An 18,144-nucleotide genomic window follows, 5' to 3' on the forward strand; every position below is an offset into this window, starting at 1 on the left:
CAACATGGTACAGATCTTAGCTCCAGAGACACCATGATGTCCATTTAACAGACAGGAGCAGCTTATAGTTCAGATGGGCAGGTCTAGATTATGAAAAACACATTGTATGGTGGCATATGGTGCAGCGCGGCCCGCTGGAGACAGTTTCTTTCATGCGCATTTCTGCCAGGGGAGGCAGAGTAGGATTAGTGAAAGTAGTTTTAGGAGAGTGCATGCATTGAATAGGACAACTGCCTGGGGGAAGAAGGTGTTTTTAGGCCTGGTGGTTTTGGTGAGAATGGATCTATAGCGGCGACCTAAGGGAAGGGGGTCGAAGAAGCAACTGCCCAGGTGTGAGGGGTCTTGAGTGATCCTGTTTGCCCTCATACATGATTCCAAACATAAAAAAAAAGGAAAAAAGGGGGGGGGGGGGGAGGGGGCGTGGCTTGGCGCCTGAGCGGAATGGACGCACGCTAGATCAGCTCCAGACCCGGACTTCCACAGCTTCGCTCCCTGCTAGCCCACACCTGAAATGAGCAGATCCAGATGATCATGACAACTAAGAGGAACACCCAGGGACTCTGACTCTCACCTTGGAAAGACTGTTCCTGAGTTATTTAGATTGCATACCTCAAGGAAAGTGGCGGAGGCCTCCAAGATGGCGCCGACTCGCGCAGCCTCTCCGGCAGTGTGGCACTCTGAATAATCAGACCAGGAATACGGTAGGCCCGCAAAGCGGGGTAACAGCCTTTCCCTTGCCGACCTTAAATCCTTTTTGGATGACAAAGCTACTCTGAGAGCGGCAATCGCTGAGGTACGCGATGACATGGCAGACATAGCTGCCCGCATTACCACCATGGAGAAAGCGGACTACAAGCGTGACGCCCAGATTAAAACTCTGGCGAAAGTGTCATATAATCACAATAATAAGCTTATAGAACATGAGCGTCACCTGGAAGACCTCGATAATAGAGGCCGCCGCTGTAACCTGCGAGTGAGAGGAATCCCTGAGGCTATAGGCCATGATGCGAATGAAGATTCACCGTCAGCCATCTTTAATAAGCTCCTGGATAAACCCAAAGAAAACCCCATTGAATTCATACATGCACACCGGGCCCTGCATCCCCAGGGCAATGAGGGGGACCCTCCAAGGGACATTATCTGTTGTCTACAATCCTTTGCAACTAAAGAGGCGATCCTGCGCGCTTCCAGAGATCAATCAGAAATCACCTTTAAACGATAACACAATCGATGTCTTTCAGGACCTTTCACCTATTACCCTGGCTAATAGAAGGGCCCTCAAACCACTACTCCAACTGGTCTCTGAAAAAGGTCTAAAGTATAAATGGAAGTTCCCCTTCGCTCTGGCAGTTATTGACAAAGGCCGCGCTTACACACTGCGCTCTCCGGATGGCCTCTCTGACTTTTTTGTTGCACTAGGCATTGATACTCCTGAACTTCCATTATGGTATGCCGATTACAAGACCCTGATCTCAGATTCTGGCTCTATAAACTTGCAAACTCCCTTCCCCAATACGATCAAATAAATATCAGCGCAACCAAAAACTCATTAATTATTATGGAACAATATATGTAGCAGCCAAAGTCCAACACTTCAGTATAGCGTCTTAATCAATGTAGAATATATCACTTCAGCGCTGAATCATATACGTCCACCACCGAAATCACCATAAAAACAGATGCGCTTACCAGATACTTACAGACCTTAACTACAGGGTCTGCAATATAGCCTTATGAGGTCAGCGGCGGGTATCTTCACAGCCGGCCTCCTCTCCAGATAAACCGAATAATTCAAGTCCTTATGTGCAGTGTTTCACCATATTAGGGCATGTAAAGAAACAATACACATATCTGGGCCCTTATCACAGGGACCCACAATGAAAGACAGCACATCAATCATAGGACGCCGTCCAGCCACACGTCCGCCTCACCCTACCGGTTTCACTATCAAAGTTTCATCAAGGGCTTCAAGGACAACGTGGCTGGATCTACCTTTATATAATTTCTTTACCTTAATTAGGCAGGGTGGTCCGGAGAGAGCCGCGCCACGCTCTCTCCGGATATGTTAGTATCTGGTAAGCGCATCTGTTTTTATGGTGATTTCGGTGGTGGACGTACATGATTCAGCGCTGAAGTGATATATTCTACAAACTCCCTTCCCCGCTTCTTCCAAACTGAACACTCCTTTTAAAGCCAGTACTACTAAGAAGTACTCAACTCCAAAAAGCAGGAAATCGCACTTTGCTGACCCACTATCTACCCCCCTAAGACCCCTTGGAGACGAAGACTGACCCTGGTTTGCAAAGGCCTTACACTTTAGTGTTGCTTTAAGCTTCTTTTTGAAATGCTTCGCCTTAAACACAATCTGACAGTTGCATATCGAGCCTCCCAATGCTTATCAAGCAAGGTTATAACCCTATTTGTTGTTCCACATTACCACTAACTTTATTTCCCTGCAGGTGTTTGGGACTGACTATTAATGTTTTTTATTTGTTGAAGTAACCGGGTCTATCTCATGCTGTGTTACAGTTAATGGTTACTTTTTTTTCTATATCTGTAGTGTTTAATCTCCATATCAGGTGATAACTATCATCCCCCACCACAGAGGGCTCTCATCCCTCTGACCTGATCACTTATAATATAGTGTGATCCTTCTTTCAATAGGAGGTTCTCCCACATGTGATTGCCTTAATTTCTATTAAGCTTCTAATCCTTTTTTCTTTCTCTACCTTTTTAAACCTCATTTATGTGTTTTGTATTCTTCTTTTCACTATCCCTTTAAATTCATTTTCCTCCCTGCCTAATGTTAGTGACCGACCATTTCACATACCTCTTTGGTGTCGGATTTCTGCTTGCGGCACTCGAGTATTATGGCTCCCCGTCCAAATACTCCTTTCCAAACTTGGAAATTTATCTCCTCCAATGCCAACTGTTTAAAACGTACCTGAAAAAAGATCAATGTTCCTGGACTATTTGCATAAAGAAAAAGCCCATTTTGGCTTCTTTCAAGAGACCCATTTCAAAGCCAATGCCGTTCCTAGATTAAAAGACAAGCATTACCCAGCACATTACTATGCTACCTCCCTTAGTGATAAAACTAAAAGGAGTCTCTATAGTTATCCACAAATCCATTGATTTTAAGTGCTGCATGCAGAGATCTGACCCTGAGGGTCGCAACCTTATTCTCCAAGGTACGATAGAAGATCTTGAAGTTACATTAGCAAATGTTTATGCCCCAAATTCCAAACAGGTCCAATTCATGTCAAAAGTCATAGATGAAATCTTGTTGGTACAAAAAGGCATCCTGATACTCGGGGGTGACATTAACGTACCCCTCCACCCTCTGTTGGACTCCTCTACAGGGGCTTCTTCAATAACTTTCAAAGCCCTTAAAAAGATAACATTTTCCCTTGACAAACTCTCCCTGGTTGATACTTGGCGTCTCCTCCACCCGTCTGATAAAGACTTCACTTTTTATTCTGGCCTTCACAAAAAACACGCCAGAATAGATTATTTTTTCCTTCAGCAGAGAGACATATCCCTTTTAAAAGAAGCCACAATAGGAATTAAAATACTCGCAGACCACTCCCCTATCTCATGCTCTATTAAAGTCCCCCTCCAGAGCATTGTTATAATTGAAGTAGGCCTCAGTTATTTGGACTGAGTTTTAGGTAAAAGGCTTGTTCGCAGAGTATAACTTTAAGAAGAGGTTCTCGCAGAAGAGATGATGCAAGCAGTTACCAGGAATATGTCCTGAACATGTCCCTGAATGGAGGCCACAGGCCTAAACTGCCCCAGACGGTTAGGAGACCTAAAGGTAAACATAGGCCATATTTACCAAACATAACATTCTTTGTATGTAGGTTATAGGCCGAGCAGAATATTAATTAAGTAGGTGTGTCATGACATCACAAGGGGTCTGAGCCAATAGTAGGTTTGGGAGGATGGCTCAGATGATGTCACATTTAACTCTCTGGTGACCGGTATTAAAAGGGGTCACAGGCTGAAGAAAGACACATTTTGCTTCTCTCTCTTGGCTTTCTCCAACCCTTGACTTCATCCAATGATGATGTGTCATATTCTATAACGTATGCTGTATATATTAGATAGGCCTCAGGGCTTGGTAGTTAGATGTAACGTAGTATAGACAGAAGATGACCCGATTACCCTTCAACAGGAAGGTAATCAAGAAGCTGTAACGCAACGGACTTACTACAGAAGAATCTGCTTTGCTAAGATGTAACGAACTGTATCTGTGTATCAGTTTACTGAATAAACACTTTAGAACTTGGAAGCCGCCTAAAGAAGTTTTATCTCCTATGCCGTTTTGCTGTGATGAGAGTCGTGTTTGCAGCTCTTACTAATGAGTTGCTGGTGCCGGAATAAAAGGTGTGTTGCCGATAGAAACATATAGTTTCTTACAAACATCAAACAGTTTTCCTGAAAACTAAACCCTTTTCTCCTGCCCAACCAACCTAACAGACACAATAAGAGGAGAGTTATCCCTATTTTTCCAAACAAATTCCAATCAAGAGACTACAGACCTTACCATATGGGAAGCCCACAAGCCCTATATTAGAGGTCTGCTCATCAAAATGGGAGCCAAGGCCAAGAGACCACCAAGCCCAATTAAATAACATATTCTCAGATAAAAATTCTGGAAACCCAACATAAACTTAAGCCAATGCAAGATAATCTAAACAAACTTACCGAAGTACGCAACCAGCTACTTTCTAAGCTAGCTCTGCAGGCAAAACGCAAACTCCTATTACAAAAAAAAGTTTTTTTTAGGAACACGCCAATAATGCAGGTTCTCTCTTAGCAAAAGCCCTCAGAGAACAAAGGGCAAAAACCTCAGTGAAATGCATCCTTTCTCATGCAAATTAGAAAAAAGGTTGCTCCTGAAGACATTGCTGAACAATTTAGACTATTCTACAAAAAAAAAAAACAAAAAAAAAAAAACCAACTGTATAACCTTCCCTCCCCTTCCACTACAAACCCCTTTTAAAAAATATAAAGGAAGCCATTGATGATTTCCTCTCAGAATATGGACTAAGCAAACTTTCTAACGATGAACGTTCCTCTATCAACAGCCCCTTGACCAAGGAGGAGTTCTCAAGAGTGGTCAAAGATCCCAAACAAAAGCCTGGGGCCTGATGGCTTTTCAGCACATTACTACAAAACCTTCTCAGTCTAATTGGTCCCCCACTTTTTCAAAGCGTTTAATTCTATTTAAAAAAGATCCACTCACATCCCCTGTAGCAAAAGTCAAGCGTCCCTCACTAGAATTCTCCTCTTTTACGCCAGGAAAGCCATTTCCCTGAAATGGAAACTATCCACAGCCCCATGCCTGAGGGACTGGAAAAGACTGGTGAATTCCGCTCTCCCTCTATATAAAATCACTTATCAGTCAAGGAACCAATTCAAAAAATTCGATAGAATATGGTCCAAGTGGGTAGATGCTTCGGAAACCACAATCCCCAACCTTGACATTAATGTGGCCATTCAGGATCTACAATGGATCTAAATTCGCTAGATATACTTCTGTTAGACGGGAATATAGGTTATATCCTACAGTTGCTGTGAGATTTGACTGTTATATGTATACATATATTAACCACTTCCGGATTCTCGGTGCGTATGTATACACCCCTGAATCCTGAAGTGTATTCCATGGCGGCAGCTCGTACGAGCGGCCGTTCCATGTCAGTTCACGGAGGGTGTCAGTTCACGGCGGCTCGCAGGGTAAATGTAAACACACGGGGAAGACCTTCCCCGTTGTTTACATGTATACGGCGCTGCTGCGCAGCAGCGCCGTAGAGGAGATCGGCGATCCCCGGCCTCTGATTGGCCGGGGATCGCCGGTATCTGATAGGCTAAAGCCTATCCCATCAGGCGCAGGACGGAAATCCGTCCTGCGCCGCTCACAGGGGGAGGGAGAGGGAGGGAAGGAGGCCAGGAAGCGCTGCGGAGGGGGGCTTTGAAGAGCCCCCCCCCCGCAAGCGCAAGCAGCCGGCGGCGATCAGACCCCCCCCAGCAGGACATCCCCCTAGTGGGGAAAAAAGGGGGGTAAGTCTGATCGGCCTGGCTGCTATCTGATCTGTGCTGTGGGCTGGAGAGCCCACACAGCACAGATCAGCACAAAATGTCATGGCATGGAAGTGGTTAAGCATAGTTTTGTATACTTGCTGGAAACGTTTTATCCTTCATGTACTGTTCTTTTTTCTTGAAAATTAATAAATAATCTCTTTAAAAAAAAAAAAAAAAAAGATCCACTCCATCTAGGCAACTACTAGAGGCATATGTTACAGTCATACACAAACCTGACAAGGACCCTCAGAACCATCCCATATCTTTGCTAAATCTGGATATCAAAATATTTGCCAAAATCTTAGCGAGGCCAGAATCCTCCCAGATCAAGTTGGTTTCTTACTAGGCAGAGAAGCAAGAGATGGGACAATGAGAGCGATTGGTATCCAGTCCTGGCTTTCTCGGAGTTCGTGGCGGGATCTTTCTTGTCCACAGACGCCGAGAAGGCCTTTGATAGAGTGGCTTGGGACTTTGTTCATGCTACTTTACATATGCATCTGGGCCAACAAATGCTAGATTAGGTCATGCTTCTTTACCTTAACCCCCTCTGCTCGAATAAAGATTAATGGCCTTCTCCCAGACCCTTTTGACCTTGCCAACGGGACCAGGCAGGGCTGCCCCCTATCACCTCTAATCTTTATAACCATCTTGGAACCCTTCCTAAACTCCTAATTGAACCCTTCCTAATCAGAGCTGACACTTCTATTAGAGGTGTCACAATTGATGGATCTGAACACAAAGTCTCAGACTTTGCTGACGACCTTTTATTTTTCATCACCTCCCCGGGGGCATCCCTGCCTGGTCTCTTAGACAAGCTTAAAGGGAACCTTAACTGAACAGGGGGTATAGAGTTTTACTTACCTGGGGCTATTACCAGCCCCCTGCAGCAGTCCTGTGCCCTCGGCGCCGCTCTGGAATCCTCTGGTCCCCCACTGTCACTTAGTTTCGTTTTTGACGACTCACCAGTCGCCGGCCGCCATGCGTATTATTGGACGCATTCACCAATGCAATTAGCGCTATTGCGGACCGCAACGCGTACAAAAATACGCGTTGCCGCATATCTACGCGTGCGGAATGCGGCAACGCGTATTTTTGTACGCGTTGCGGTCCGCAATAGCGCTAATTGCATTGGTGAATGCGTCCAATAATACGCATGGCGGCCGGCGACTGGTGAATCGTCAAAAACGAAACTAAGTGACAGCGGGGGACCAGAGGATTCCAGAGCGGCGCCGAGGGCACAGGACTGCTGCAGGGGGCTGGCAATAGCCCCAGGTAAGTAAAACTCTATACCCCCGTTCAGTTAAGGTTCCCTTTAAAGATGTTGGGTTCCTCTCAAACTAAAAGATAATTTTTTCCAAATCCTGTGCGCTAAACATTTCATTGAAGCCAGAGATAGCTGATAAGCTAGCCTCACAGTTTCCTTTTAAGTGGGCAGAACAATCCATTAAATACCTAGGTGTTAGCCTCCCTTCTAACCAAAATTTGTTATACCAGCTAAACTTTCTACCCCTAATCTCTCACTTCACCAAAGATATAAAAACCTGGATGCTCAAACCCCACCTTTCGTGGTTTAGCAAGCTAGCCTCCATCAAGATGAACATGTTACCTAGATTTCTATATATAGCTCAGACCCTGCCCATTGAGGTCCTCAATTCTTTTTTTTTGCAAGCATCCAATGCCTCCTATCAAATTCTCTTTGTGACCACAAACATCCCGGAATAAAATCCACCATTCTCAACCTGCCCAAATCTGAAGGAGGCATAGCTCTCCCAAATCTCAAAGCCTACCACCAGTCAGCATCCCTCAGCAGAATCCTAGAGTGGTGCTTGCCCAATCCCTCTAAAAGATGGATACAATTGGAACAGGCAACCTCAAATCTCGACTTGAGAGCTCTACCTTGGTCAGACCCCCCCAGAACTCTAATTGACAACCTCGCCCACCCTCTGATGACCGCCTCACTGAAATGCTTTTTTTCTCTCGCCAAATCCAAGAATCTATCATCAATCCCTGGCCCTCTCACCCCTCTGCTCAACAATCCACAATTTCCCCCAGGCAATACACCTTCCTTTCTACCCAACCTCCGCAGCAGAAATATAACCTTAAAAGACATTACCATTAATGGGCAGTGTAAACCACTCTCTCCTAACTACAGATGGTAAAATCCCTCTCTGGGCTTTTTTCCAAATTCTCAGCTTTGTGAACAGTGTGTCTAGGAAAGCAAATTTATCGAAGCCTCTTTTACCTTTTGAATTGAAGGCATCAACACAAACTAACTTTAGACACACTGTTTTCTTTATCTATAACCTCCTTACTTCTTCAGGCTCATCAGGAGATACCAGCCCCTTTCAACAAAAATGGGAATCACTTTTACAAAAAAAAAATCTATGTGACACACAAAGCTTCCCTAAATGTAAATATCCAAGAACATGGCTACAAAATCCTTTCACATTGGTACAGAACCACCTCCTTTCTCTACAAGGCTAAGTTACTCCCCACCAGCGAGTGTTGGAGATGCCACATCCAGGGAGGAGATTTGCTTCATATTTTTTGGTCCTGTCCATCTCTAACTGTCTTCTGGCAAAAAGTCCATACCTTGGCCAAACGCCTTTCCTCCATGTCAATTCCCTTTCTACCAGAGATATTCTTACTCCATGCAACCCCCCTCCCAATATACTTATACAGAAACTCACTACTAAGACACCTAATAAATGCAGCCAGAAGCTCTATTCTGCGCCTCTGGAAATCTACAGACCCTCCTAATAAACTCTGGTTTTCCAACATCAACCAGAGTCAGGACATGGAGGAAATTATTGCTTCAGCCCAAGGCAAATCAACCCAATTTCTAAATACCTGGAAGACATGGTTGGACTTCAAATCTTCTGTAGAATATAAACAAACAATGCTTATCCCTTAATTCTTTGACATGCCTTCCTATCGTACCCACTTTTGATATGCCTTCTCAGTGCTGTTTTTTCCTTTAAACAATTAGACTCTTTATATTATGTTATACGGTTTCCCATAATCGTTTTCTCAAATGTCTTGTAACTTCACCAGACCAGTATGTGATTAATATTCTAGCCATCCCACCCCAAATTATCTCTGTTTATCCTCGCCACCTTGTTCTACTTGTCTGCATGCTTTCAACATGATCTTCATATCCTTAAGTATCAGACTGTTGTGTTAAGGTTTATGCTTATTGTTTTGATGAAACACATTTGACAACGTTGTTACTTTTTCCTGACTTGTTTCAATAAAATCCTTTGAAAGTGAAAAAAAAAAAAAAAAATAACTGCAAAGTGGAGTGTGCGTAATTATTCAGCCCTGTGTCAATACTTTTTAGAACCACCTTTTGCTGCACTTACAGCTGCCAGTCTTTTAGGGCAGTGTTTCTCAACATTTTATCGGTGTGTACCCCTTTTAAAACCCTGTAGTCACCAAGTACCCATTCCCAATTGTCCTGTGGATGCACTTGATCTTATCTCACGCCATTCAGAAGACCCTGATATATTTTACCTTAAAGATTTATATGATCCCTCTACAGGTTCCTTCCTTTCAATTTCAGTATTCCAGTCACAATTTCACCTTTTTCATTCCTTCCATATTTACAACTCCGTTCTTGCACTGCCTCCAGGATATCTAGTAATAACTCAGTAAGAGGGAATGAGTTTGAGAAAATGACCTTAGAAACCCAGAGGCCATCCCAATCTATTTCTAAATCGTATGGTATCCTCTCACTGAAGGCTTCTCAACAACCCGCAAGCCATAACTACATGGCATACTGGGAAGAGGAATTTGTCGAATCCTTAGACTATACCGATTGGGAAAGTATATGGAATAATGTCAGAAAATCTTCCATATGCACTACTGTAAAGGAAAACATATATAAATTAATGTTCAAATGGTATTATACCCCTGTACTTTTACACAGACTGTTCCCAACTACTTCAGATCAGTGTTGGAGGGGATGTGGTAATAGAGGGACTTTGGCCCATATATTTTGGTCCTGCCCCAGAATTCTGGCGTTCTGGCAGTCTATAGCTGACTTGACTTTTAAAGTCATTAGGATAAAGATCCAGCTGAACCCATGGGTTTATGTTTCGGGTAAATCCCCACCAGGGCTCCACTCTCATACTCGGAAAATGGTAAATCACATCCTAACTGCCGCACGACTGCAGATTTCGGCCAATTGGAAAAATAATCATTCTCCCACTTTAGAGGACGTTATCCTCCACATACGCAGGATCAGGATATTGGAATATCTGTCATCCTTGGTCAATGAATCCGCAGGACAATTTTGTAAAACCTGGTATCTGAATCCTAATCCCCCCCACTCACCTCCCTTTTCTCTGAATATTATCTTTGCTCCTTAATCTTGATTAATTCTGTTGAGACGAATGCTAGGACATGACATAGCATATCAGTCATGTAAAGGGTTATTGTTTTCACTCTTACCTTAAAGTGGACTTAAATTAAAAATACAAGATTTCAGAAATAAAATCTATTTTCTAAATTATAATAATGAATAGCAGCCTTTTTTCAGCTGCATGATGACAAATATAAAATATTTTACATTTATTGGAGGAACCCCTCCCTTCCTTTCAAATTGCCGGGACAAAACCCAGCAAACTGGTGAAGTAAGTGGTGTCCGTCAATGGAGGAATTGCTAATGGCTGCCCCCAGTATAATCCTAGTTATGAAAAGAGAAGGGTGAAAAGCATGCACTGAAATGCTCATAGGCTTGGAGTGTTTATTTATCTTTGTATGTGTCAGAGTGGTGCAACTAAATATTTTTAATTAAAAAAAATGTTTGGTTTGGGTCCGCTTTAACTATTACATGCCTTTTTTAGGACTCTACACTAGTTAAGGAAAAAGAAAAAGGAAGTTCACTCTTTATTCTCTTTCTTAGGTTTCATGGAATACCGTATTTTTCGGACCATAATACACACTTTTTCTCCCCCTAAAGTGGGGAGAAAAAGTAAGTGCGTGTTATGGTCCGAATATAACATGGGGAGGGTCAGGAGTGCCCAGCTTTACCATGAAAACATAGGTGCCGTCACAAGCACACAGTGCTGAACCTGGAACGGACATTGTAGGGGGCATAATTACCTAACTACATGAAAGGACATCTGCGGCAATTCAGCGCATCCCCGCACTATGAGGAAGAGCCAGTAATTTAAAATGCTTTAATTTGACTGGCCCGATGGTCTCTGAGGCAGGATGATGGCTCTGTCATTGGGCCAATCCCTGTACAGTCACTGCACAGTGATTGGTCCAATGACAGAGCCATGGTCCCGCCTCCGAGACTATCGGGTCTAGTAAAATAAAAGCATTTTAAAATTACCAGCTCTTCCTCATAGCGCGCACCTTGCAGATGTGCTGAATCGCCTGTCACTACGCGCATTTCCCACTGAGAGAGGAGGCAGGGAAACGTGCAAAGGCTGCGGGCAGAGCACACAGGATTTATGACAACAGACGCTGAGTGATCCATAGCAGCTGAAGAGTGTCAGCTGCTTTGCAGGGAGACTGGATTATAATGTCAGCCTCTCGTTCTCTCTCTCTGGCTGGACACAAGAATCAGAGAGCTGTTTGAAGCAGCCGAGGGCTTCAGGACACACACAGTCACGCTACTTGCCTCTGTTTTATGTCTGGTGACTGGTCATGCTTCACTTCCTATCCATCCGATGTATATTCAGATGCCGTGTGACGTCACTGACCCCGATTCCTAATAGGACAGCAGCGCTGCTTCTGTACGTACATCGGAGGGCAGGGGAGTGGAGCGTGACCAGACATAAAGCAGACACGAGCAGTGGGACAGAGGTGAGTGACATGCATCCCTCTGATGCTTGTGTCCCCACCATAGAGAACAAGAGGGTTACGTTATGATCCAGGATCCCTGCAAAGTGACAGACACAATGCAGCTGGGTCAGCTCTGGATCTGCTTTCTGCTCACAGCTTTTGGGCAGTGTTATATTTCCCTGCTTCCTCTCTCAATCTTGCAGGGGGAATAGGAAGAAGACCACAGAACTACTGTAAGAGCCTGCTGCCCATGCTCTATACTTTAAAGGCTCAGATGCAAAGTATGGTAACCTGTACAAACTTCATTTGGGCAAATTCTATCAGACCTCCAACTATACCTGTATGTCATTAAAGACACAGCAGTTGCATTCAAAAACTGCATTCATTTATTTATGACCACTTCACAAAATTGCCTTTACTCCAAAAAGTGTTTTTTGGAGTAAAGAAGTATCTTTTTTTTTATCTCATCAATACATCTGTAATTGAAACACATTTTTAAACTTAACTTGCAATCATACAAGTAAATCCTAAAAACTCAATCAATGGAGCTTAGAGATCTGCTTCTGGCCCATCAGGCACTAACACGCTGTCATTTATAATAAATTATATATGTATATAATATATTATATATAATATGTAATATGTAATATGTAATATATATATATATATATATATATATATATATATATATATATATATATATATATATATATACATACACATACACATACATACATATATATATATATACACATATATACACATCACATATACACATACACAATGTATACACATATATATATATATATATATATATATATATATATATATATATATATATATATATATATATATATATATATATATATATATATATATATATATATATATATATATATATATATATATATATATATATATATATATATATATATATATATACACATATACACACATATACATATACACATATACACATATACACATACATACACACACACACATACATATATATACATATATATGAATCCTGTACCATGGACGCACCAGGTTCATGTTTTTTTTTTTTTTTTGTTCCTGGTTTTTGTCCTCTAAATCCAGGTGCATCCTATGGTCCGGAGCGTCTTATAGTCCGAAAAATGTGGCAATGTTACTTTTGGTATGTTTACTTATCTGTTACATTTTCTTATAAGATATATTCTTTGATTTCCTGTAAATCCTGTTTATATATTGAACCTCTTAATAAAAATTGAGTTACAAAAAAAACAAAAAAAAAGTTACATTACAACATTTTAGGAATTCTACAATTCAATTACAATGCTAGCAGAAATCAGTTTGAAAACTATTGTTGTATGTGCTACATTAGGAGACCACTGCTCAGTTGCTTGAACTACAACCGATTCAACCATTATTTTCTATATTGTTATCCTGCCATTCAAATGGAACATAATTTTTCAAAAATATGCAGGCGGATCGCTCAAGACCAGTCCTATCAGCCGAACGACGGACTGTACACACGCCTGATTTGACGTCCGGACGACTGAACGACGGGACATCCAAACGACCCGTCGTTTTAAAAAAAAAAAAAAAAAATCAGATGTGTGTATGGGCCTTAAGACCCTACTGACCAGAACAATCAGCTGGACTGCCAGGCAACTGATATTGTTTAAAAGGAAATAAGGCAGCCTAAATATCACTCTTAACTTGAGTTCACTTTAATATGTGAGGTGCAGTGAAGCCACAACCGGTTATGTAAAGACCAGAGCCGTGACCCCCCCCCCCCCCCCAATGCCCACCACTAAGGAAAATCTGAGGCTGCAAAAAGTTCTTGCTGGTTGATTAAAGATTTTCAATAAAGCTGAAAACCATGCAAAAAAATAAATAAATAAATAAATAAACAGCTTTGCTACCTTTGCAGTAAATTTATTTAGAATAAATGTGCACACGTATAGGTGGCGGTACGACACATTAGTAACACTCACAGCTTGAATTCCGGTATAGAAGAAATGGTTCATGAAGCTGAAATTCTAAATCCTTGTTCACAGGTTCTACCAAATTGTGCATGTTAAGTCTGTTCATTATTGTAAATCCATGGTATGGCGATGCAGATCTAAAAGGGGAAGCAAATATGCAGTTAGAGTTAAATAAGGACCATTTATCATAGCAAAAGGGATTTTTTTTTTTACTGTATAGCACCACTTAGAAATTCTGTCTCTAGACTGTAAACAGGACTCACAGATACAGTACAAAAAAAAAAAAAAAAATACATGAAAACATAGGATCGCCGCCTAAGTCCTACATTAGAATGCCTAAATGGCCAGACAGTCATCCTATTAGATAGCAGATGTAAATTTTCTAAATTTCATCCTGAGTTAAATTTACCGTGTAGAAAAAAAACTGCAACAGTAATAAATGATTTGCAAGGTACACATGCTTTATATTGCCAATATCGCTTGGACACATGTAGCTGGTCTGGCACCTGACCATTCACAGTACATAGACTTTTGCTTGCACCACACACAGAACCACGCATATTGTCTGGTAATGCACTTCATGCAGTGCATTATCCCGACAGAATGTGTCGCACCGCGCACATGCATGCATGAGTGAGAAACCCCACTGAAATGTAATTGGATAATATTTTGATTTGATAATATTGTGCAACACCAAAATGCATCAGACAGTGTGAAAGATTCAAGTGTAAATCCACAAAGTGCAAGGATGTGTGCAGTATATGCTTATAAAAAGACATCCAGTAAAAAACAGTGGGTCCCTGGTTACCTTAAATATGGGCAAGATATCAACAGCCAATTTCAAAAACTCAGAATCCTTCCATGTATCAGCTGTACCCAGCAGTCAGATCTTTAAAACCTCTTATAAGGCCCCTTCCCCATTTGTGCACAACGCACTGCATTCGCGCAAATGCACTTTATAATGTCGTGTGTTCGTGCAAAAATGTATGTACACATGCGTTGAGATTTCACACCGAATCACAACACATGAATGTGCTGAAAACAATTTGCGGATCGCATACACGGTGCTACGCACAAGTGGGGAAGAGGACTAAATTAGACTGATTTTTTGTGGATCCACCAGAGTTAGTTGTTTTTTATATATCTGGACCCGGAAGTCATGTTAATCTATGGCAACACATTGATTTGTAAAAATTCCCCGACGAGACGTTGCGACGCTCATGCACGGAAGCGTATTTTTTTTTTTTTTTTTTTTTTTTTTAGTTTCAATAATTTTTATTCACAAATTTTTCCTTACAAGCCAGGATTGATAGGCATAAGTAACAATATAATCAGAGTTGAAACATTATACATATATGTCATGAGAGTCCTAACAGATTGTTAATAATTGTTCCAAAACATCTGGTTTTGGTAACCTGGGTTGGAGCAGAGGAAGATATTAACGCAGAGAAACATATCATAACCCTGTATATCAAGAGGGGGGAGGGAAATTGAAGGGGAGGGTAAGAAACTGGGAGAGGGAGGGAAGGGAGGTAGACAGAGGGAAGGGTAGAGAATAAGGGAAGAAGAGGAAAAGAAAAGGGGGATAGGTAACTTAATCAATAAACACGTCCTATATGCTATGTCCATTTCTTAATGACAGTTGAATTAGTCAAAGCGATATTCAACTGAATTGCTCTTTTAAGAATGCTAGTGGTCAATTATCCGTGCGGATAGTTATATACCTTAATCTTATACTCCAAAACTGTAGCAGAACCACTTACTTAACAATACAGAAACTTTTGATTATTTTTATGCTCTAAGAGTAGTACTGGGTTGGATTTAGGTCTATGTCCTAGTCTTGGGGGACTCATATCTGGGCAACCTCTTGTTGCAGTCTGAGGTGCTCTAGATATTTTCTGTATAATTTGAGGAATCTCTGGGGGTGTGCCATTGGGGTTAAAAGGCTTTTCGGTTGTGCATGTATCTCACTATGTAGGTCGAGCGGTGCGTCAAGCGGTAGATAGGGCTCAATTTGGGAATGAGAATTAGGTGTGTTTTGTTCAGATAGCTATTTAGGGAACTGCATATTTAGTTGTTACCTTATTAATTTTTAATTGTTAGATTGTTAAACTATAACTAGGGGCTGTATAGGAGGCAAACTTTTAATTCTTGCTGTGATAATGTTTTCCTGCGTTATGTTCGCATTTGTACTGGCAATGATTTGGGAGATTGAAGGTATGATATCAGAGTTCCAATGACTGAGCACTAGTTGTTTTGTTACTAAGATTAATTGTGAGATAGGGAGTCTGACGGCGTGGTCGAATTTATCTATATTAGAATGAAAGAGGGCGAGAGCTGGATCTGGGGTGGTCCGTTTTTTGGTTATGGAGCCGATTTTCATGAAGATCTGGTTCCATACCGGGAGTACTAGGGGACACTCCCACATTATATGAAATAGTGATCCAATATTTCCACAGTTTCTCCAACACATAGGTGATTGTTTTTTATATGTGGCTAATTTACGGGGGGTAAGATACCAATTATGGAATATTTTTAGTAGCGTTTCTAAATGAGTAGAGCAGTGGGAATACCTCTTGAGGTTGGTAATATTTCTCTGGAGTATTTCAGGTGAGATTTTTGATTTGAGGTCCTGAGACCATTTTCTATAGAGTTTCTCCGATGAGGGTGCATAATTGGAAGATTCCATTAGGGTCGAGTACCAGTGGGAAAGGCCCCCTTTTAATGTATTCGGGGATTTTATATATGCTAAAATGTGATTAGGGAGGAGTAGCTGTGTAAATTTATTCGAGGATAAATAATGGTTGATTTGTAAGTAGGTTAAGAACTCTGAAGGTGGAAGGTGGAATTGATCCACCAGTTGCTTAAATGGTGTTGTGTGGTCCTTACTATAGATTTCTTCTACGTGTTTTATTTTAGAATTAATCCATTTGGACAGATTCATGTTCTCTATAAGTAGTGCCAGCGTATTAATGGGTGATTTGATTGGGATATCAGTTGTATTTTTCTTCCTAGTGCGATGGTAGTATTGCCATGCATCGAAGGTAGCTAATATCGTTGGTGGCAAATCTTTAGGGGTGGGATGCTTGTTTATTTTTGCAATTAGTATGTCTGGCAGGGGATGTTTGGCTATGATGCATTCAATTTTTACCCATGGTTTAGTGTTCTGGACTGACCACCAATTTTTAGATAAGTCGAGTATGGCTGCTAAGTGATATTTTTCCATATCCGGTAGGCCAAAGCCAGTGGATTTAAGAGCTTTTGTGAGGGTATTGTATGCTATTCTGTGGGATTTGTCCCCCCATATAAACTTGGTGATTAGCTTTTTGATTTCCTGGAAGAATTGTTTAGGGACTGGTATAATGACTGTCCTAAAAATATATAAGAGTTTCGGTAGCACCGACATTTTAAGGGCTGCAATCTTCCCAAGTATGGAGAATTCAAATTTTTTAATACGCTCAAGGTCCTTCTTAATTGTCGAAATGAGTGGGAGATAGTTGTATTTATATAAGTCCGCCGTTGTGGAAGGGAGGTTAATTCCTAAGTACGGGAGAGTATGGGATGCCCATGGAAATGGGAAGTTTTGGGTTATTGTGTTTTTTTGTGTGTGTGTCAGGTTGCATGGTAACATTAGTGATTTGTTTTCATTCACCTTGTAGAGGGAGGCACGGGAGAATTCCTGAAGGGTTTTGCGGATGTGTTCGAGGGATATAACCGGGTCTTCTATGCTTAGGATCACATCGTCGGCAAATAAGCCTATAGAGTATTGTTTATTATTAATATTAATGCCTTTAATATTTGGGTTCTCCCTTATTTTAGTTGCCAATGTCTCCATCAAAAGAACAAAGAGAAGGGGTGAAAGGGGACAACCCTGTCGGGTGCCATTAGTAATATGGAATGGCTCTGATAGATATCCTGCTACTGTAACTGTTGCTGTTGGTTGAGAGTATAGGGAAGATACTGCATCGAGGAAGGAACCACTAAATCCAAATTTTAGTACGGAAGCGTATTTTAACAACACGCTTCCGTTCACTTCTGTATACCTGAAGCAGGTGTTCAGACAGGGAACACCGCGCAATAGCACGATGTTTCCTGAAGGCCTGTTTTTGTAAACCAAAAGTAGAGCATAAACTGATACATACAACATAGGATGTAGCCCTAAGACTATTTGAAATAGCTGTACAAAGACAAAGAAGCCCTAACAGAGCTGGTTCAATATACTCACCCCGTTGGGTTAATTGAACAAATTAATACAATAGTAAAGATCACAATCCATCATATAAGT

The 18,144-nt window shown here is 41.5% G+C and overlaps 1 protein-coding gene across 3 annotated transcripts in view; it reads right to left on the reverse strand.

Annotated features, from left to right (window-relative positions):
- The window catches only part of DCP1A (decapping mRNA 1A), a 168,230-nt gene that overhangs the window by 123,183 nt on the left and 26,903 nt on the right, over positions 1–18,144 (reverse strand). For all 3 annotated transcript variants that reach the window (XR_011023994.1, XM_068253648.1, XM_068253649.1), the window contains one exon: positions 13,869–13,996. Coding sequence is in view for 2 of the 3 variants with exons in the window: in XM_068253648.1 (XP_068109749.1) it covers positions 13,869–13,996 (128 nt within the window). In the remaining variant the exon portion in view is untranslated. The remainder of the gene's footprint in view (positions 1–13,868; positions 13,997–18,144) is intronic.

The sequence above is a fragment of the Hyperolius riggenbachi genome, chromosome 9 (genome assembly GCF_040937935.1).
Source record: "Hyperolius riggenbachi isolate aHypRig1 chromosome 9, aHypRig1.pri, whole genome shotgun sequence".
NCBI classification, from domain to species: Eukaryota; Metazoa; Chordata; class Amphibia; order Anura; family Hyperoliidae; genus Hyperolius; species Hyperolius riggenbachi.